The 23,790-nt window shown below is 37.5% G+C and overlaps 1 protein-coding gene across 1 annotated transcript in view; it reads right to left on the bottom strand.

Moving 5' to 3' along the window:
• Positions 1-23,442, bottom strand: part of ADGRA1 (adhesion G protein-coupled receptor A1) — a 264,781-nt gene extending 241,339 nt beyond the window's left edge. Inside the window, exon 1 of the mRNA XM_054071764.1 lies at positions 23,127-23,442. Within this exon, the coding sequence (XP_053927739.1) occupies positions 23,127-23,347 (221 nt within the window). The 5' untranslated portion in view covers positions 23,348-23,442. The remainder of the gene's footprint in view (positions 1-23,126) is intronic.
• Positions 23,443-23,790: the final 348 nt, after the last annotated feature.

The following is a 23,790-nucleotide window of genomic DNA, read 5'->3' as shown; positions in this document are numbered from 1 at the left end:
TGATCTGTATCAATAAGATTACATGGCATATGTGATATTACATCAGTTATGTTTCTTCAAGCTTGCAACAAGATTTTAGCTTTATTAGCCCAAGGCATATAACATACATAAGTGCAATTTCTACCTGCATAGCTTATATTGCATGATTTTGTATCTGCAGACTTTCATAAAGAATGGGCAGCAAAAATCAACTACAAACCACCATTAGCGTCAATCATTCCCAAATGAAATATCACTTAAAGAAGTGAAAATTCCAATATCTTTCCTTCTAACACGAAAATAACTTAAAAAAATACACTAAGTTTGCTTTCTGACTGGAGCCAGTACTTTACAACATTCACTCTGTTCCCCAGAGGCGGCTATCAAGCTCCTAATAGTTCCATAAGCTCAAAATAAAAGTGGAGCACTTGGCCATACTGCTCTGGAATGTTAAGTCTGTTAACTAGGGAAAGTATTTTATATGCTTAGGGGTCGTTTGATTCTGTAATAAAAGGAATTTAAATTCCTAAATCCTACGGTGTTATTATGAACCTCCAAGACAGTTTTCTAAACTTCAACAATAGGCCTTTATCTTCAAATTCCTTCAGCTTCCCTATGTTTAAAGAGAAAGAACTTTCATAAGGCTGATTAAAATTTTCCTAAGCTATATAGTTTCATAAATATGTTTTTATGAAGAAAGAAGAGCTCTTGAACTTGAGATGTGCAGCTCTTGAATCTAGAAATTCAATTTCCTTTGAGACTATCTGAAAGCCACATTACAGGAAGCTATGGTTCCTGACTTAAGGGAAGTGGAGGGAAGGAAAAAGTAAAATAACAAAATATGCAGCTGACTTGAACCTGCCAAAAATTCAAAATAAATATTACCTTGCATATATTGTCATGAGTACACGTTACATTAAAATGGCAGCTGACACACATCAATAAATAAAAAGGCATGAGCTTCATTTAATATATCAAGAGTTAGAAAATTATCAAAACAAAATCAGCAGTGTAACATATCTACTTTTATCAGCATTCGTGAGGGGTTTTTTAGCACGTTCCTAACATATCAAATACATTTTTGATTGCTTTTATTGGTAAACAACACACAAATAGAGGAATTATCTTGCTGATTAATATATTTTATTGTACATTGACAGCCCTCTTCCTGACCACATGAAGTACTGCACACTTCAAAGAACTGACAAAAACCCATACAGTCTGTCCTCAATAAGTTCATTATTTCATAACATCAATTAACATATGCCTGCAGGCCTTTCAACCTACTCCAGTGTAAACAGATTTCTCATTGTACATTTTCTTTTCCAAATTTCCTTTTAAAGCATTACATTACACAATCTGACAGTTTCACTCCCTGCATGTTTCTATAAGTACTAGTTGCTTTTACCAATTTTGTCTTTCATATCAACTAAATTTACTGATTCATTTAGTTATTTGTATTTCAATAAAAGAACTTTGTCACAACTATTTAAATTACTTTTTATCTAATGCAGTGATAAATTTTTGAAAATAATGCTGTTTTCACAAGCAATATTTGTGCCATACTTCAATTTTACTTCCTTAGCTTCACCTTCTCTTCAATTTCACTAAATGCTCCCTCTTAAGTTTAGCAGTCATTATATCCTGTCAGTGTATTTGTTTGCACTTTAGGCTCATGTATGCATACTTTTCATCCAATGCTTATGAGGATTGTCTCTCTAATCACCCTCCAAACTTCAGAATATTGAGTTATTCCAGTTTGTGTCAAAAAAAGGTATGAAGGGCTGTAAATAGATTTTATACACTCGAAGTGTATAAATGTATCAGATGAGATTTTTGTTATAATTCAAACATATTATAGCAGCACAGGAAAGGAAAAATGGAAGCTTTGTATTTTCTAGTTACCTGATTCAGTAAAATTATTTAAATGGAGACTTACTATTGTTTTTAAAAGGAAAAACAGTGCTATATACCAAAATTTGTATATAAAAAAAAGTTAAAGTGAAAACTGACATTTTTAATCCAATAGTGCCTAATAGACAAATACTGATTTTTCATTAGCACTCAGTAGATACAAGTCCAAAATGTGAACAATTTAAAAATACCAAGCGTGGACCAAATCCCATGTCAATCCCATGCCTGCCAAGAATAACATTTGGCCCTACTTCTTCTCTCCTGAGAAATTCAAAAAACATTTTACTTTTTCTGGGTTCAATGCATAAGCATCTGATAAAAGTATCAAAAATTATACACGACAAATTATAATGACTTGTGTTAAGAAACAGCCCCGACACTAATGTATTTTAAAACACAATTTAATTCTCTTCTAACATAGACAGGAAAAATCCATGTTCTTACAAATATATCATAATAAAATTCAAGATAATTTTGACATATCAGCATCCAAGAGGTTTCTTATTTCTTTATACATGAAATTTTTCTTTGAAGGTTAATTCGTTGGAACTGCTGGCTTCCTTCTGGGAATCACTTTTTCCTGGTCTCCAGACTTTGAAAATATTATTACTGTAATTAACATGTATTTGAAGACTTGATATGCCCGCATTGCCTTCAAAGTCTACTGAATATCTTGTACTAATTAAATTATTCATGGAATAAAATGACCGAGGCAAACTCAGAACCTTGTTGATCCAATACAACAATTGAGGAGCTACCATATATAAATTTACCCCAAAAAGGTATGATTTTGCTCTTCACCAAGAACTGCTGAACTGAACCCCTACTTAAAAATCCTTGATAACTGTAGCAGATTTGCCTTCCCTTCTGCTTCTCGGATTATTCATGAAATCCAGCACGTCTTCATGTCACTTTATAAATAAACAATAATAATGACTTTTCATGCAGAAACTGTTGAATCACCATAGCATATTTGTTCATATCCATCACATTCTTATCCTTAACTGACATTGAGCACTGCACCTGTTATTTTTAATACTTAACCAACCATCCTCAAAGACATCACTGTCACTCCCACTGTGCTTATTTTCTCATCAGAACATCTGTCTCCAGATCAACACCTCAATGCAGAGAGTGGCCATACAGTAGGAAGCTACTTTTTCTAGTTTGGATTCAGTCAGGAAAGAACTTCAAAGCTGATGAAGGAGAACCCAAAACCTTAATGAACTGTGATGTTCTTCTGAAGAAACTGGGAACAACTGGCCAGCAAACACATAAACTGGATAAGAACTTCCCAAAGGGTAAAAGAGCGCACAAATATTTTTCTTAAGTGTGTTACACATATTATGATACACAATTACTAAGTACTCTATGGCTGCCAGGTTTACTTTTACACTCACTTTGCTGCAGGCAGTAGGCCAGACTTACAGTGGCTGGTGCCAGCTACAGCTAGAAGACCATATAGAAGTGTTAGGTAACTTTCAACTAAAACCACTCCAGCAGAAAAGGAGAAGAAATTGGGAGGGAAAAAACACTGTTTTTTTAAAAAAGTGCCTTCCTACCATCTTCTATGAAATACAATTCTTTTTAAAAACAGAGCAATGCATCAGCTCACCTTCCCAGCTAATGAAACTTCACAAGAAAAGCAGCCTGTAACAACTTGAAAATGAATATATTTATTTAAAGATTACACATGTAGAACATGCAGACCTAAAGGAAAAGGGCTACTTCAAAAGTGCTCTTCAGGGCGCTGTTGAGAGGCAACGGTGACATTTGAAACTCAAGTCTCAGACACTGTCCATGGCTTAAACAAACTAGGACAAACATTATCGTCTGGATTCTGACCTGGAGTAGTATAAGGCTTGAATTCTCTGATGACATAATGCTGCTTACAATAATTTCTCTTTTTCAACACAAGGACGCTTAACCTCTATGTGTGAGTTCAAATACTCCATATATCTTACACCTGGTATAACATGATGTTAAAATTAAAATTCACTGTAGTAAATCAAAGTAATATGAATGAATCTGTCCCACAAATCCATGAAGTGTCAAAGCCAGAAGGCTGTCAGAGGTAAGTAACAGCTGTGATTAAACTTTTTCTTGTTTTGCTGTTCCAGATTTTGCGCTTCTTACCCACTAAGCTCTTAATTTATGTCCTGGTCACCAGCTTAATAGGAAATGATAATACTGCAAGACACAAAGCATTTTGAAAATAAATTCATTCCTTCTTTTTTCAAAGACCTTCGTTATTTCAAAATGCACTATCCATAACATTGGCAAACAAAAACAAGTTAGCCAATTTTTCACACACTTCTGAATGCCTCGCAGTGCCACTAAGCTCTCACTTTCATAAGCTCAGTCATGTCGTAGTGTAAGCCAGAGATGCACAAAAGCTACTACACTGAGGAATTTTTTGTACAGTAATAACATAGAATCCCTCTGAATAAATATACATCAAGTAATTTTCAAATATGTGTGACAGGGCTGTGAGTTGGCCAGAGCTCTGAAGATCTGCCTAGTCCATCTTCCCCCACAAAGAGAATTCAAACGTTTTTTTACTATGGAAGACAGAAGAGAAATCAGAAGAGGGTTAATTCAGACCTTCTCCTGGTCATTACTCCCAGTTAGTTTGAAAATTCGATGGGTTGGTGGTTTGTTTGGAGATTTTTCTGTTTGTTTGAGCACTGGATTTTAGTAATTAACTTTGTTTGGCTTGCAGTGAAATCTGCACTGTTCTTTCTGGTCTTTCAGCAACCACCACCACCACCATGTCCCCATGTTGTCAAGTTCAGGACACAAGCGCGCCTTGAAGGGAGTTCTGCTTTTCCTCACTTCTGAGCTTTAGTTTGCAGCACAAAACAGACTCGAAGCACACTGATGGGATTTCTTGCAAATGGAATCAAGTTGAAGTTCTGCTCCAGGAATGTACTCAATGTCTTTCAGGAGAAGACCATTCAGTTTGTACACCAGACTAGAGCTAGTCTGAAATTAAATACAAACACACACTCTCCCTCATGCTGAAAGAATGTATAATGGTGTTGTACAGCAGCATTTAATACTCCAAAGCAACAACTAAAACCTCTCTAGCCTAGTCCTTAGCACCAGCTCTTTCACCCTACAGATCTACAGCACTGCACAAACATCCTGGGCTGTCAGGCACCTGCTCACTGTCACCCCTTCCACCCTGCTGCTGGGTACCTGGAAATCTCAGGCAAACAGCCAGTTTTCTCTCAGACAAAATTTCCAGGCAGATTAAGGGACTGCACCTTCTTGCCCTCAAGAGTCATCACAGCAAATTTTCTATTTTACATAGTGATGAAGGAAAGGAAATACTTCTTTCTGGTCACCACCACCTTCATCCCAGGGAATGGCAGATTGAAAGTACAGGCAAAAGCATAGCAGATGCTCAATTAATTTATTATACGTTACTGAGCTGCCGTGCTTGGCAGGAACTTCTTGGAAACAGTAGAAACCCATGACAACTGACCTCTCCTAAACGTCTCCTTCTCACATCTCAGCCATAAGCCCTACAGACTATTAATTCAGTCAGGCCTGGTGAAGCAATGCTTTTGTTTATCATCATGAGCTATCACCATTTTATCAGGTTATCCATAACTTTTTAGGCATAAAACAAATAAACAGTTTGGCCATTTCCCTTATAACATGTGCAAGGGATCCAGCCTAATTGTTCTTCTTTGTAGTACCATAATGGAGGTAAATGGTAATAATCTGGTGGATAGATATGAAAATGCAATAGGAATGAAAGGAAGTGCAGATGAACCATTAAGCCTTCCCTCTGCAACTGAAGAAGTATCCATTATTTACTTCAAGGATGGTATTTCACTACACTGACAATATTCACCTCAATCTCTATGTAGCAGTTTAGTGCTTTACTACAAGCTCTGCATCACCACTGCTCCCCCTCATTTTTCTTTTTTTCCTATCATCTCAAAAATAATAATCCTCCAACCTAAATCCATACTTTTCGAATTAAAGAATTCAGAGACATAGTATTTGCCTACAGGGAGCACTCAGTAAGGTTTGGAGGTTTTATATTGAATGTCACTTCTGAACGACTTCAACACATATCTTACCAGCACAGAAATGATAGACTAAGCTACCAAAATACAACATGAACTTCGATTCCACAAGTAATTTGGATCATAAATATAACAACATTTTGACATTGGTTTTAAACTTCACAGATAAAACCAGTGTAAGTTTAGCTTTAGACCAGACTACATATTCTAGTAAATGTTAAAATTAAGTCAACTAGAGTACTCAAATCAGAAAACAAATACTTTAATACTGCAATTTTTGTCACAGGCTATGTAAAACACTTCTTCTAGGTAACTTAAAATTTGTATTTTGAGTTTCTTCAAAATTAGCACAGCAATAAACATTATTAAAAAAATTGGTCTTGACTTTGAATACTGGACCAATTATACAAAGTTGATTTCTCACTATAGAAATGAGAATTTGTCCGTCTTACGCATTTGATTAAAATTAATCAAATATCATACTGCCATCTTGCACTATAGGATCTATTGATGTATTTTTGTCAGACTGGTATAAGTTTCCCCTTTATATATTCATTAAAGTAAAACAAGATTGTAGTTACCTTGAAAGAACATAAAGCATCTTCTGCACCGTCTATTTTTGACATGAGACTCTAAACCTGAACTTATCACTCTCACCAGTCTCATAATTTAAACACCTAAATAAAATAATGTCCAATTTATGTGTCCTGGGAAGGATTAAATTCAGAAAAAGCTTAAGACATTCAATATCTTCTCTGTTATTAGAAATCCCCAGAGTATAAATTTTGCTACTCAAGTGCCAGCTCCTATTGTCAGTTTGTATTTTCTCAGCTTGGCTGTTGTCAAGATTTATTGACAATAACATTTGGATATATACTCTAGCAAAATTCTGTATAAATACATATTGTATTAAATAGGACTAACAATCTTTGATCATACGTGCTGTCCCATAAAACTGTCATGCACAGCTCTTATTAACGATGCCATTAAAGTGATGCAACTCAGAAAGGCTTTCCCTGTGAAAATGCTACTTGCTCGCACAAATGGGCAACAATCGTTTTCACCACCACCAGAGTATCAACTAACATCTGGAGACACTACAGATGAAGAGAAGAGCCCTGACCAGCACAAGGGAACAGCAGCTTCCCTTAATGCCTGCAGCATGGATGCCATAAAAACATTTCAAGATCCTGCTACTGAATTCTGGCAAAGAACTTTCCTCTTGAATACTTTTTTAATAGCTTGCACATTGTCTAGGAAAGCCAGTCATGCAGTTTTAAGTTACAGAGAAGGAGAAGAGAAAAAAAGCATGCTGATTTTAAGTGTGTTAGGGTTATTTTGTTTTGGTTTTAAGCATAACCACTCCCCCCCCAGCAGCTATGCATCATATTCTAATTTAATTCCAAATAATTAGCGGTGATGTTTTACATAGCAGAATGCTGAAAGCAAGCTGAATTGTGAAACCCTCTGCTTTATAAATAGAAGTAACAGTAACTTAACTTTCTAAAAAGCATTTGTGATTAAAGAATTGTCAGCAGGAAGCTTTCTCCCTTCCCCTAAACCCCTGGATTACTCCTTTGGGCTTAAGAATATTGGTATAGCATAATATATATACTATACCTGTTACACAAGAGATTATCCACCAATAATACAGAAATAATCCTAGATTATGTAAGAATTCACCAGCAAATCCCCAAGGTGATTGTTCTTGCAAACAGTTGTCATTTCTGTAAGTAAAAAAATACTAATTTCACACACACAAGTTGTCATTGTAGGTTTTCCAACTAGCTGTAAAGTTGATTGAAAGCAATGTGAAAAGAGCAGACATCTGACACGTTTAGCCTGTCTTTATAAATTATAATATACTACTTTCATTGTTGCATATATTATTAAAAAAATACTAAGAAAGACCAACAGGAAATATTTTTAATATGGCTGAAAGATCGCACTTCCTAGCACAGGAAAGAAACAGTGCCAAATTACAGAAATCACTTTTTAAAAAAATAAAATACAGGGTACACGGGAAGACTTTAAAAACAGTAGCTACTGAAACATTAAACTTAATGAGTAACTTAAAGATCAAAGGATGGTGACATTCAAATCACAGAGCTCTTCATGACTTTCATCTCTGCAATAAAACACTGACTTAGAGCTATACTGGCTTTTAGTAGCATCACTTCTACCAACACCCACCACCCTGTAAAAAAAATCCTACTGGCAGCAACAGACAGGGGAAATAGAAATACAGTTCATTAAAGAAGCATGTGGACACAGCCTGATTATCATTAAAATGCAACTTCTTATAATAGTATATCTTTTTTACCTTCTTTTTTGTTGTTAATATTTTGTAGGTAGTAGGTAAAGTGGTAAGGATTAAATTTGAAGGAGAAATTGAATTAGTTGGGTTAGCATCAAATAATAAACAAACACCATTAAACTCACTGACACTGACATCTCAAGAGTTAAAGCAGAGCCAGAGTATTTGGCAGAATTCAAAGCAGAAGAACTATTCACAGATGAAGCACACCTGGTAAACACGTTTGCCAATGTCAAGCGAAAAGACACTTGGAAACTATCCAGCACTGAATGTTTCCAAATACACAGTGTATTACTGTATAGTCAACAAGACTATATTGATACTACCACAATTCTACTTAGGTATTAAAAAAAATAAGTCATATTTTTACAAGTATTACACTAGATCAGCTGTATCTCCCATAAAGAAAGAAAGATTGCATAGATTCTTTCAATATTTCTAAATACGTACCACAGAACACTTACTTCGTATTATGGCAGTATACATATAAGTATGGGTGAACACATACTAGAAACAGATTTTGACCAGTTCATTTATTTTAATGTTCAGAAGAGACCAGTGTAATCATGTCATTATGCAAAGAACCTACCCCAGCAGAGGTGCATCAAGCCACTAACATCTTGTTGAGCTTTTACGACATTCAGTCTTAATTTAAGAAGGAATGAAGAAACCATCACAGTTCCTATGTCTTCCAAAGGTTAACCATTCTCACTTAGATTTCCACTGGCATTCTTATTCTGAATGCATTTGGTTTGACCTCTCAATGACTGTATCTTATTATTTTCCAAATTAAATTATTGTTGACATGAGACATCTTTTTTTTTCTGTGTACACACCTATGGGACATGATGAAATAGCCTCTTAACCTGAAAAAACTAAAAGAGATTTATGAGAAGGCACTTAAGAATACAGCACGTATTTTCTAGTTCTTAACAGTCCTTGAAATTTTAAAATACAGTTATAACACCTTTTTCTAATCATCCTTTTCTCAGTAGCAGTAAACAAAAGTAATAGCTACTCCTTTAGTCTACTTTTTATTCCCTGCTTTTGAATCCAAGATATTATCAGTGCACTTTTAGTAATATCACACCAGGAACAGATGTTTAACTGATTATGTACCATTATAATTAACTGCTTTTTCGTGACAGTTTTGGAACTGTTTTCTGGAACACGCAAGTGCAAACTACTTTCTTTGTCCTGGATGTATGACCACGTTCTTGGCGATGTTAAAACGAACGTTGATCTAGAGTCCAGCTCGCCAAATGATCTTAGTTACTCTACAGAACTGCCCCAGACTGTAATCATTCCTCCCAACTCTGTCTCCTGAGACCTTTATATTTTCCATCTGGATTATGAATAAATACACAGAACAGCAACAAGTTATCAGAAATATGTCAGACAGAAGTCTGTTTAGCTCACTGTCCTGTCTTTGACAGTGGCCAAGAAAAGACATACGAATATAACTCGGCAAGAAGCTCTGCAGTCAGCCTGTATGAGCCATGAAGAATTACATTTTATTTCCTATGAAACTCCAAACCAATTATTTGTCGCCTCCTCAGTCCTACGCTATGGAAAACAGTGAATAACCTTCCCTATTCGCTTTTAAATATCACAGATGTTCTCAAGATAAGAGTCCCTCAGCACTTCATCGCTCCTCACACACACGTTTTTTCCATAACTCTGCACATCTCTGTCACTTTTCTTGTCCTGTTATGCCCCTTCTGGCATGGAAGAATAAGAAATGTACTTAGCATCCAAAATGCAGATGCACCACTGGGGGTTTACACAGTGGGTACAAAATGTTTCATTCTGTTTTCACATCAACTGCTGATGAATTGTCATTTTCATAGGGTGCACCATACATCCACAATATCACTACTAAAGATTACACGTTTAGTTCAGAGTCAAGAAATACATGAGTAAAATTAAAATATTTCACACACTCTTTTTCACCTAGTAATTATCAACACTGAATTTTATCTTAAAGATATAGGAATCATCTTATTAATCACAGAAACTCAAGGAAAATGACAGAAAAGTAGAGGAGAAAAAGACTACGACAACTAGTGGAGTATTCCTAAGTTCAATACATCAATTCATATTTTTGCTCCCACCCCTCATTCACTATTCTTTTAAGTACTTGCAACTAACCTTAATAAAACATTATTTATATGGTGATCAGGATGCCTTTTTCTGCATTACAGCCTCTATCACAATATAGTGCAAAACAGACAAAAATTACTATTCTAAGCTAACACTTGCTAGCTCAAAGTGAGCAGCCATTTCCCTATAACCACATCCTCAATTCAGGGCTGGGCAACTCATCAGCAAAGACAAGTTCCACAGCGTCCTCCGCAACTGAAAGACAGCCTTCGACTCTGACCTGCTGTCAGCAATGGACACATTTGTCCAGACAGATAGAAAGTGCTTGGCAGAGCAGATCCATCTCTGATGACTGGGCAGGATCTCCTTTGTGAGGTCTGTAAATCTTCAAACTTTTCAAACAGATCGATACAGTGAAGAAGTGATCTGAATTTTGAGCATTTTGGCCTATAGAATCGTAACATTACAGAATAGTTTAGGTTGGAAGGGACCTTAAAGATCATCCAGTTCCAACCCCCCTGCGATGGGCAGGGACACCTCCCACTACATTAGGCTGCCCAAGGCCCCATCCAACCTGGCCTTCGACACCTCCAGGGATGGAGCAGCCACAACTTCCCTGGTCAACCTATGCCAGTGCCTCACCACACTCATGGTGAAGAAATTCTTCCCTATGTTTAGTGTAAAGCTGCCCCTCTCCAGTTTACACCCATTGCCCCTGGTCCTATCACTACGAACCTTCGTAAACAGCCTCTCCCCAGCTTTCTTGTAGCCACTTCAGGTACCGGAAGGTCACTATAAGATCTTCCAAGAGCCTTCTCTTCTCCAGGCTGAACAACCCCAACCCTCTCAGCCTGTCCTCGTATGGGAGGTGCTCACTCGTGATAAGAAGTACTGATCCATTTGATGGCGGATACGGATCTTACAGCTCTGTGTCTAATCACCTCCTCTTTCAGAAGGCAGAGATTAGGCACCCTGAGTGGTAACAGTGGCAAAGGTTTTACTTGTAATGGCTCAGGGACAGGACTTCACCTGCCGGTCAGTTCCTGGAAGGTGGCTCCCATAACGTACAAGTTAAAAAAAAACCACAACAAACAAACAAAACAAAACTTAACCCACACCCTAGAAAACCACGTTAAATAGAGGCAGTCAGCAGTATGGCACAAAATCAGGAAAATGGTGCAAAACAAAGTAACAACTGAAAGGAGAAAGCATAGCAGCTTGCTCTGAGCCCAGAGTCAGGAATGAAAATCAGTTTTTGTAGCCAGCCTACACAAAAAAAATTGATGTTCAGAGAGCATCAGTCTCCTGCATGTCCCAAAAACATAATGTGGTGAGACTATCTTGAGGAAGGAGCATTACAAAAAAACTACTGCTAGATTAGCTAAAGAGAGTAATATAGTTTAAATAACATTGTCAATGTTTTCAACCTTTCTTCCCCCTCACTCCAAAAATTCAACTCAAAATGAGATTTTTTTCCAGTTCTAGTTTCTTTTACCCAGTTCCTGTCAGTCTCAGATGAACATAGTGATGACCCATGTTCAATACATAACAAAATCTACTAAACCGTTTTTTTTCCCTATCATACTGTTACTAATAGTTCTTTTTCCTCGTAGTCATACCTTCTCCCTCTCTCCGTTCCATAGTGCTAACACCTAAACAAAGCACAAAATATTGGTCTCAACACACAAGGAAAATTGAAGATGCACTTATTGTTCAGGAATACAGAAGGAAGCAGGAAAATCTATCAATCTGCCACAAGAAAACTAGGCCAACCAATGAGAAAAGCTGACTTTAAGCTTTTATTCCTTTTTTCACTAATCTACAACATTAAAAGCTTTAGTAGTGAAAGCTTCCTTTTTTTTTCCCCCTGGAAGACCAATGCATTTCCCCATGGATTGAGTTAAATGTAATGACTTCGGTTATAAAAAAAGTTTTATCACTGCTCTCTTTACATAAGTTGAAAACCATGTTGCCTACCTACCAGAAAAGCATACTATTAATAGTTTATATTAATTTTACTTCTTGAAATTTCATCTCCCCTTGCCTTTCTGCTTACCGACACTGACTAAAGATAAGGGAAACGCAGAGAGATAGGCTCTCCCACTGAAGACAGAACCTGGTCCATTTTGATAATGATAACCACATCAGCACAGGCTGAAACAAGTCAGAAAGAGTTTTGAACTTCTGAAACTCAGAAATAAACAAGAGGAGGACATTCCTTCTCAGCACGCATTTGAGCGGTGGTACTTCTTGCCACAAGATGATCTGAATTCAGGGAGCTGGCACAGGTTTTGGGGGGTGAACTAGACTGGGCTGTGGAAAAATAATCCATTTTGGTAAATTAAATTATCAGGAATTACAACTCTGAGTTGGGATGGGGACTGGAAGATTCTTTTGGGAATATCATACTGCTACTCTATCCTAGGCGCCTGGTTTTAAACCCTTTTAACTGGAGACACGGCACTGGGCTGCATCATGGCTGTGCTCTGGTCCAGGGCAGCCACTTGCATTTTTATTGATGGTCCAGACTGCAGAAAATGAAAAGCTGTGTAACCATAAGCACTTTTAAATGCCATGTATCATATTTTTACAGATTCCAGAACAATATTAGTAACTGAAAATTCACACAAAACAGCAAAGCAGCAAGTAAAAACAGATTGCAAACCCAGTTGCCCTAGATCTTCCACCTAAAGCTTCTTCTGAAGCTTTATTAGCTTTTCAAATTTCAAAAAGGAAACACTAGTCAACTGAAAAGGCTTACATACGAACCAAACGCACCGAACCGTGGGCTCAATTTATAATCCAATACCACCATTTTGACAGCTACTTTAAGAGAAAAAAAAACCCCAAAAACAAAGAACTTTACTTCAACATACTTAATAAATGATTATTTGAGGGATTTTATTTGTTTAAAACAATCATTCTGCCTCAGCTAAAGCAGTACTCTGGAAAGCTAACATTAAAAAATTATTTTCTCTAATCTATTCCAAACTGGGGCTTGGCATCTAATCCCTCTTCACTACCACATAGCTTAGTTAGCCACATATTTCATTTATAAAGTATCCATAATAACAATACCAAATAGTTGACCTGAGTTCTGCAAAGGTACCTGCAGAAAATAAAGATGCAAACAGCATTTAATTACAGTGATAATCAAGTTGGTTAACTTCCCTACAGCACCTGAAAAAATATGGAGGCTATTTTCATTTCAAGTAATTTTGTCCTGTCACCAATGCCACTTATTTATTCAAACAAGAATGTTGCCCTAGTCAGCAACTTACCATTTAACTGTGTAAAATTGTTATGAAGATCATTTTATGAATCAATCTGCTAATGGACTAGTTATTAAACATAGATACAAATTAATTAATGAGAATTGTTTCAGAAAGAATAATTTATTAGAAATGGGTTTATACTGATAATCAATAAGCATGAAGTATCTTAAAGCAGTAACTACATTAGCTCGAAATGCAGAAGATTAGAATTAATTAAATTTATTTAGCTCTTCTGGTTATTTTTGTGTCATCAATGTATACTGTTTACTCTTTATATTGTTATTTATAACATGTAATTGTGCAGAAAGTGGAGAGAATTATGAATAGTACAACAATAAGTGACCATTAATCTGGAGCTTTTTCCACATTTTAAGTGTTAGGAATTTCATTATTCATCCTTTTATTGAAGTAGAGAAAGACAAAGAAAAATGTTAGAAAATTTACTTTCCCTTTTTCAGCAAATCTCATTGTTTCTTTTCCCGTTTAAACTAAAGTCATTAGTGCTAGAATATCCGCTATAACTCCAAGAAGACTAGCAAGTATATAAATATGCCAGGTAAGTTTTTATTTAACATCAACAGCAGTCGGCATTCATTTAATATACACCTTAACTCATACAAATAGATAAACACTGAACAACTGTGATTGACACCGTGTCATTTTCTGATATTCATATCTCAATTGTTGTCCTTCTCTGCTCTTCCTCAGGTGTATTTAGGGTGCATACATAACATTTCCTCAAATCCTAAGAACTTAATGTGACCCTATCAGGTCTGTGGCTAAAAAAATTAAAGGAAAGCAAGATCATCGGCAAAAACAACCACCTTAAAGATGGGTTCCTGTTGACACTGGATGGACTTACATTCTTATCCAAAGCCTCCTGACATTAAATGAAAAAAGTATGGAACTTCCCTCTGGAAGACTCCTATATGATTTAACCAAGGGAAAGATCAGATGAACTTTCTGAGAGGCTATTGTTACCAAACATGAAGGGAAAACTCCCCATATATAAACTAACTACAGATTCTCGCACACATCAGTAGTTTAATAGCTACCTGAATATCCACTGTCATAACTCCCACACCTTGACTTCATTTCCTGAGCATCCTGTAATCCAAATTCCTTTAAACAAACATAATATTGTACTTTGAAGAGTTACCTGAAGTATAATATGACAAAATTTCACCATTCTCCCTCTACAGATAATTACCTTGCTACAGATGAGATGACATATCACTCCATGAGCTCTAGTAATAAATAAGTCTGAGAAAGAAAATGTTGGTACAACGCAACTCACAAAACATGTGCCAGAAACAAAAGTCTCATAATGACGAAATTCACTACTAAAGGAATAATGCATTGTTTTCTCCCAAAGCAAAGCATGCTTTCTTTTGCACATTTTGACTGTTTCCTTTCCCGCATTCCATATATAGTATGAGTGGAAAATGTGGCTTTTTGCAAAATTACCATGTATTTGTCAACTGTTACAGCCATAGCCAAGAACAGTTATTGATTTAATTTAAGATATAGCTATATGATAAACTTAAAATGTGCATAATGCCAGCTATATCACAAGGGAATGCATTCATTTCATGTTGTCTGGCTTAAGAACTACAATGAAAATAAAAGCACACATTAAAGACATCATCTTTATCACTTTAATTATTTGCATTACACACATCTTGCATTTTTGGAAGGACAGTTGCCATATCGTCTGAATGTTGTCACAAAGGTGAAGGGAAAACTGGAAATAAAACTCTTCCTCTTCCTTTCTCAACAATATACAATTCTAGAAATGGAAATGTTTTTCTTGTTTGCAAGTTGTGTAATAGGATCAACAGGATCAATTCCATCTGCCTGTTCCAGGCACCGCTGAACTCCAGGGCTTAATTCAGATCTCTGAGAACCCATAGCCTCACTCATTGCAGTTCCACTCAGTAAGTTCACAAGAGAAGGATCAAATGAGTCAAGGAACAAAGGTGATGAAGGAAGATGTAATGGAGGGTTTAGAAAAGGAGTAGCAATTGGAAAGTCATGTAAGACTAAAGAAGCGGTGGAAAACTTGAGCTGGAAGCACAGGCAGCAGCATATCGCAGTGGAAGTGCGAAGGCTGGCAGAGAAGTGCAGCCATGACAGAGGACCAACAGAAAAGGTGATGAGGATGGAGACGGGGTTTTTTCTCTTTTTGAAAGCATTTGTAGCAAACAAAAGCGTGTAATACATGCAAGGAGTAAACAAAAATAAGGTGCAGATAAGAAAGAAAAAATGGGGAGAAATATCTATGTAGTAGCAATAATAATAATAATAATAGGAAAGTGCAGCATTAAAAGGTTCTGAGAGTAACAGCTGATGGCTCTATGTTCATTGTAGATGAAGATAATCAAGCATTTTTTCCAGCACGCAAAGCTCCCCCGATAGGATGCATCTTAATGAGTAAAAATTCAGTTATTTAGAAGTGCTGCTAAATTTGATTCCTCAAAATTAGAGTAACTTGATTTTCTTCTCGTTATCTTAAATGTTGGTAGGTCTCTTGTTGGCACATTCCATCAGAGAAACCTTTCCTAACATTTCAGTATGCTTCCTCTGACATTTCTGTAAAGTTTACTTAAGAAAGTTACTTACTTAAGAAAGTTGTTCACAAACAGGTTATGCTCTTCTTCCATGTCTCTGGTCTCAAAGAAATTGATACCATGCACATTAATTTGTAATGCAGATATGAAAATAACTGTTACCAGGGAACTGCTAATACATAGTAATGTTAAGCATTCAATACTTTTATTAAGTCTATGCTTTTCTTCAAATTTTCCAGGCCCAAGTAGGTTACTACTAGTTTTATTTTCCATTCTATGATGTAGTTTGTACTTTACTCAAGTTACTGTACCCATAAAGCTTCCCAATTTATATTTTCATCTATAAAACACGCACTTCCTGGGACAATCTACCCCATAGCATAAAAAATTTTATGGGGAGACATGATTTTGATTTGCATTAGAAGGAAGAAATCACAGTCGTTCCTCAATAAACAAGAAGAATCATAATATGGAATTTGGAGGCCTTGACGCATCAGGTTACTTGAAAACCATAATGATACCCTAATTGCATAGCAAATCCATTAAAGTTAATTTCATATTATACAAAGGCTACAGTATATATCTGAAAGTTCATGCCAGTGCCTCTATACCTTCATGAGTTTTGATGAATAGCCATTTCAAAAGACATCCACTCACCAAAGGAAAGCTTAAAATATAAGTTTAAAAGAATTTGCTTACTTATGCATAGCTATCAGCAAATCTAAATTCTATACTATCTAGGAATAAATCTCAGTTTTTTTCAAAGATTTATGGGTCTACGAGCATAATACCCATAAACCACTGTGTACTTACTTTATTGGCAGAACAGTTTATACATTTGACACAGTGCTATTCAGATAAGATTACATCCAACTAAGTGCAGAAAAGAAACTGTCAACAAGTCTGTAAGACTATAATAGAAACTGCAAACGCAGAGTTTTTATATGACTAACCATACCTTCAGAGTACTCCCAAATCAGTCCCAGGCATGAAAACACAGTTGGAAGTGATTTTAAGAGAAGAGTGAAGGAATGGCACGCTGCCACAAAATTAAGAACCAAGCCTGAACCGTGTGCTCCCTGCATTAGGTAACTGCCAAAGTAGATGGGAAAAAAATGGTAATATTATAAATAACATAGAATTTTTAGGCAAACTATATTTGGGAAGTCTAGAACTAGAGAGCAAACTTGTGATGGATCAAAGTTACTCGTGGCTGATTAGAGAAGCATACATCCAGCCTCGTCATGTTTCATACGCTTCTACTGCTGTGAGGTTTTGATATTCTACCAGAAAGATGGAAAAGGAGGAAACTTAGAAATCAATAGGCAAATTTTCTTCAAAAATTAAAGTCAAATAGCAAAAACAGTTATTCTTGAGAACATGCACAGATACTACTAAGTTGTGAAAACTAAGCTGGCAGAAAGCTCTGACTCTCAGATGCACACGATGGAAGTGTGTAAGCTTCATATATATGAATATATATTTCCTACTGGCTGTAGAGCAGAACCTCTGCCTCAGTAAAGATACTTATACTCACTCTTGCCCTTTAACTTTCAGATTTATGCCAGTTCTGTATTATAAAAACAAGACAAAAGACAGCAATGAGGAACAGGAATGGATTATTTGGAACATGGCTGAAATCAACAGTTACAAAATCTGTGATGACAGAGGGTCCCAAGTAGGGAACAACTTTGCACAAGAAAGCAGTGTTATTCTGGCTATTTCTGCCCAGAAAGCCCCTGGGTCTTTGTTAATGGCAAAGGAATAAACAGGCTTCCAGAGCCACAGGTGTTAGTATGACCCTGCTGTTGTACAGCATCAAACAATTAAACAAGATTTATGATTTAAGACCTATGAAGATGCAGAAAAAGAAGATTGTATATAATATTAACCTCTCAGAGCTTCATTTTAACATTTTTCAGACCCTTTCCTACTCACTCTTCAGATCTGTTATAAGTCCTTTCACCTTCTTCACCTCTCTTCCCACCACTCCATCACTTCCCTCTCTTCACCTCATGTCACGTCTTATAATGTTGGCAGGATATTTAGAAAAGAACAAGAAAAGAAAAATGTATTTTGAGAAAACATTTCAGTATGTCTTCTAAAAATAACTAAAAAAAAAAAAAAAAAAGAGCTACATTTTCAAATCTTTAAAGAACAGTCCATTTTGAGGGCTGACAGTGCTTGGATCCCAAGGGGCAGCAACTCATGCAGCTTCCTATAAAGGCAAATTCCACATACATAAATCACCTTCTCCCTGGCCTCTACCTCACTGCAACAGATGAGGATACCAACACTTCAGAAAAAAAAGAAGAATAAAAGAAAAAGAAAAAAAGCACCAGTGACATACTGAATCTCTTCCTGCTTAAAGCAAACAAGGTCAGTAGCTAACCAGCTGACAAATTCTATTGGATCATAAAACCCCAATTTCACTGGGGACTTCTCAATATGTACTAAACATACAGTTACACGATAAAACCCCTTTCCTTCCCATATGCATCCTCTTGTCTATCGTCACCATTTGATTTTTACCTCTGGAATGAAACTAAGTGTAAGATCACAATGCTGTGAATTGCCCAGGATGCAGCAGGAAAAAAAAAAAAAAAAGACTCGGTTTCTACATAAATCACCAAATTAATGAACTGTTCAATACTGTGAAATAATTTCACCTGTTTCCAAAAATTCTCATCCCATTCTCTTGCACAAACTACTTTCCTCAAAGAAAGTTACACTAAGAACATAAAGCACAAGGAGAACACACAGCACCGTTCCACCTTAGGACATTCACAGATTAATAAGAATAAATAAGGAATGCAACCTCAGTATGGTTCATATAACTTTAAAATGTTCATCTGTTAACTATTAAAGCAGCCTTTATAGTATTTTCCACCCTCCTCTTCTGTTAAAATTTCCACTGCCAATGCATGTTTCATCAAAAGAGAGTCATAATTTCAAAGTGATCATAGTACTTCCTGCTATTGACAGGTAGATAAAAGAATCAAGGTGTCAACAGTCCCTCTTTAGAAATAACATAAGGAAAAAAAAAAGTATTGTCAGTTAAGGTATTTCATGGTTGCTTTAGCTGAGACTATACCACTAAACATCAAGAAAATTTAAACTAATACCTAAAGAATTTTCATTTCTAGTGTTTTCCTCTTCTCTTCTTTCTCTTCTCTTTCTTTTGCTCTTCCCAATAATCTGTCCCAGACCTTCCAAGTCTTATGTGTACTTGATGTCAGTTTGCTTTGTTAGGAGTTTCTTTCACAGCAACAAACTGGCCTTTTTTTTTTTTTCTTTTTCATAAGGGTTTTGGAGAAAGCATGTATAAATATGTATACACACATAATGGAGCAGGAAACGTGGTTTTTATTCTTTTTTTCTGCCACTTGGAATGAACACAGAAAACTAACCAAGGTGAAAATGTTTGTGAAAACCTTTATAAAAAGAACTAGCTAACATTTTTTAATAACACTGTTATTAACAAGTTAGCAATGCTACTTGAGATCTTATATCAATAAAGAAAAAGATGTGAGTTTTAAGATGGGGAAATAAAACTATGAACAATATTTTTTGTTCATCCTTTCTTCAATTCTTGCTGTGTTTGCTTTGGCTAGCTTAAACTCTAGGCTCTCTGGGACATAAAAAACACTTTTGTTATCTATTTTTACAGCAAGAAGCTTATATTAAAATTATATTAATATATCCTAAACTGACTATAGGAGTATAAAAGAAGAGACTGGACATTGAAAAAAATCCTAATATAAATGCTTTGGATAAATTCCAGTAGACATGACATAAATGAATGCAACATAAAAGCAATCTGGGGACAGCGAAAAGCGGGGCAATGCTGCTTTCAGAAGACTAGTTAATATTTGTAAAGTGCTTTGAAGATGAAAGCCCTACATATGTATTACTGCAATGGATTACCACTGGAGCCACGTAGCTTCACTCTGAAATTGAAAATATGAGGAATTTGAGACAACCTCTAATTCAGAGTCAAAAGAAATGCATAGATATAAAAAATATGAAGATTCCTAGATGATATGGAAATGCTATGAGCCATACACTACCTTAAATTTTCTTCACTTCTAACAGAACAGTAAAAACAGCAGAATTCCATGGGTGTATCTGTGGTTAAAACCTTCAGTATAAGTGTTGGACTTGCTTTTGAATTGAAGGAGAAAAGAAAGCAATGATGCTACTATCAGAAGCTGATGGTATTTGTTGATATACTTTGTGAAGCTTTGTCAAGAATAAGCACTTCTTCAGTGACTTCACACTAGTTTGTGTTAAGTCAAAACACTGCCTACCAAATTTCAGAAGTATTTTCAATAGTGATACCTTCAGTACATATGTCATAAGGAGCCTAAATCATCAAACTGAGCCAACACAGGTGAAAAAAACCCAAACATTAAGTTCTTAAATTTACTGATAAGCAACATTAAGAGATACAGTAGAGGTCATTCAGCTGTTATCTTTGCAGAACAGTTTAAAAAGTTTGGCTTTGAACATCCCTTACAAGAGAAAATAGCACTAGGGAAGCAGCACCTCCATTTTATATTTATATATCTCTCTCTCTATATATATATATAGATATGAAAAAATTACTTAATCTGCTCCCCAAACCTCAAACTGTTACATTGTTTCATTACAGTGTTACTGCATCTGAATACACATTCCTTTATTCATGTCTGTATTTCTTAATTGTTAAAGCAATCCAAAAGTTCATATTCCATATTGTTCCCTTTCTCTGTGGGCCCATAAAACTGAATAGATGCAGGCAGCATCCACCAAAATATTCTCTTTTGCTCAAGTCTTCCAGGCAGCTACAAAAAAAGAAAATGTAAGAGCACAAGTGTTGAGCTTTTTACCATTATTTTCTGCAGCTGGACAAATCTCACAAGAGTAATTTAATACATCAAACCCAGTTTCTCCTGGAAAGTCTTTGACACATTCAATCAAACTGTCATCTGCATGTTCCAGCTACTGAAAATTATTATGTCCCCAACACAGATTCTTAACTTTTTCAAGATTTAGCCTTAAATTTACTTATTTAGAAGAAAAAAAAAACATAACACAGACAGCAAAAGGAAAGGAATAAGCTTAGGTGACACAGAGCACTGTACTTGTCCAGGTGAAATACAGCTGTGTATGTTTCATATCAATTAAGGGCAGCTAATGAGCTCCCAGCTCAATGGTCATTTGTAATTAAGTTCAAAAAAAAAAAAAATAACGTGGTATCTCTCTAATGAGTAGGAGGCACCATTACCTGGAATGTGCACATTTAGGGTGGTATTATCAAGTCCGCTACTGGTGTCTTAAATCATAGGTATAAATAAGCAAATCCTCCCACCTACCACTTCAAATGCACCACCTCTCCCATTCATCTTTTCTCACTTCTGTTTCCAATTAAGTTTCTTTTTATTACAGTGAATACAAACTTCTGGTGATCTTGTGGTGAGCTGAATTCCTCCACTGGTACTTACCTTGTCAAAAGAAAAGTTTCTTAAAGGAAAAAAAATCTAAATAAAATTCTGTAAATCAATGCTTAAGAAGAAAAACTATTGTAGATACGCTGAGCGTGAGAGCTTCTATCAATGGGAAAAAATAGGTTTTGTCTGCCTAAGTTGTTGATATTTTACGCTTTTGGGGGATTACAATCTGTAACTATATAGCCAGTTATATAAACTAAGAAAGTAGCAGTATGACCTAGGTCAAAACATACAATGATGTAATAATTTTATTCTAAACCAGCCTATTAATTAAATTTCACAGGAAGTGTATTTATTACACCTTGTATATTAACAAGCAAAAGTTTCCCAGATGAATAATCAGAGCGCAGCTAATCAGCATCAAGTCACTCAACAGTTATAGCAGAAACCGAACTGAAGCATACGCAGCACATCTGTACATTTATAAGCACAAGCTCCACAGATGTTATAAATTACTATCTTTACCAGTTGTCTCCTAAAAGCGTTGACTTAAAGAGGATGCAGCGAACAGTAGAGATGTTCACAGCAGGAATTGTCAACAGAACTAAACTCAACAGTAAAAGATCTGTTGATACGTGCATGATCTACAGGGTCAATGTCACCGAGCTGTTACTGCGTGGGTCCATCACAGGGACATTACTTTCACCCATACTTGATGATACAGTTACAGAAAGTTCTATGACTTCACTTACAATCCATCCCATTTATTCAAGTTTAGGTATGTGCAACAGGCAACCAAACATCATAGCCTGTTTCCAAGTCACTCGGGGGAGAAAAAAAAAAAAAAAGCAAAGCACCAAACTGTGAGTCATTTTCAATTACCAGACAACTCGGAACAGTATTGGAGATTTGGTCATTTGAAAGGGTTGCATGGAAACTCTCGTTAAAAAAGACATCCAATTTCAAACTTTATTTAGAGGAGACAAGAGAGAAGGGGGAAAGCGGTTAATTACACAGAACTCCAGAAGGCAGCTTATCGTTATCGATGCCGTTCATTTATGCACAGCCCGGAGAGCCCGTGCCCATCCCGTCGCCGGCGGAAAGGTGCACCAGCGAGCTCCATCAGTTCTGCTGGCACTGACATTTTCCAAACCACCACTGACAGCAGCATGCAATTTACATCAGCGTAACCCCGGCTCGACCAGCGAGAGTTTCCAAACTGAGAACAACAACAACAAAAAAAAAAAAACCAAAAAAAGGAAAAAAAAAAAATCTCACATACTTTTTTAAAAGCCAGGCCAGGGTTACGCTCTGCTCAGAGCGGTTCTGGCAGCGCTCGGGGCTCGCCCTGCATCCAGGGGGGCGCCCCCCAACCCGCACCCCCGGCCTCCAGCACCCCGGGGCGGCATCCCTGGGCGGTCCCCGGCCCCCAGCACCCCGGGGCACCATCCCGGGGCGGCCGCCGCCAGGTGCGCCCCGCGGGCCGTACTCACAGGGACACGGTGCGTTCGGGCAGCACGGCGGGCTGCAAAGTTTCCACCAAGTCCCCGCCGGTGCAGACCACTTTGATGCGGAGAGTCGGGCGCCCGAGTCCCTTGGCTCGCTCGGCGGCGCAGAGGCAGCGGTCCACGATGAGGTCGGGGCAGTTCCTGCTGCCCCCGCAGAGCCCCAGCACGGCGGCCAGCAGGCAGAGGCGGCGGCACAGCCCGCGCATGCTGAGCCGGCCACCGGCGAGCCTCCCGCTGCCACCGCCCCGCGCCGCGCATGGCACGCGCCCCTCCGCGCCGCGGGAGCCGCCGCTCCCCTCCACGCCTCCCGCAACCACCCCGCCCCGCCTCGCTGCGCCCGAGCCGCGCTCCGAGGGACCCCCCACCCCCTCCTTCCCTCCTCCTCCGAGCAGCGGCCGCTCTTTTCCTGCCGCAGCCCGGGCGGCCGCGGCGCTGGGCGGACCCTCGACGCGCAGCGGGACCCCCCCTCCTCCCTCCGCTGCCCCCCTCCATTCATTGCCCCTCCCCTCCATTCACTGCCCCCCTCTCCCTCCGCTGCCCCCCTCCATTCATTGCTCCCCTCTCCCTTCTTTGCCCCTTCCATTCATTGCTCCCCTCTCCCTTCCTTGCCCCCCCCGTTGCCCTCTCCTCCCTCTGTTGCCCCCCTCCA

The sequence above is a fragment of the Cuculus canorus genome, chromosome 7, assembly GCF_017976375.1.
Source record: "Cuculus canorus isolate bCucCan1 chromosome 7, bCucCan1.pri, whole genome shotgun sequence".
In the NCBI taxonomy this organism is placed as follows: Eukaryota; Metazoa; Chordata; class Aves; order Cuculiformes; family Cuculidae; genus Cuculus; species Cuculus canorus.
Note: the sequence above shows the minus strand (reverse complement) of the source record. Positions and strands in the feature narration are given on the sequence as shown.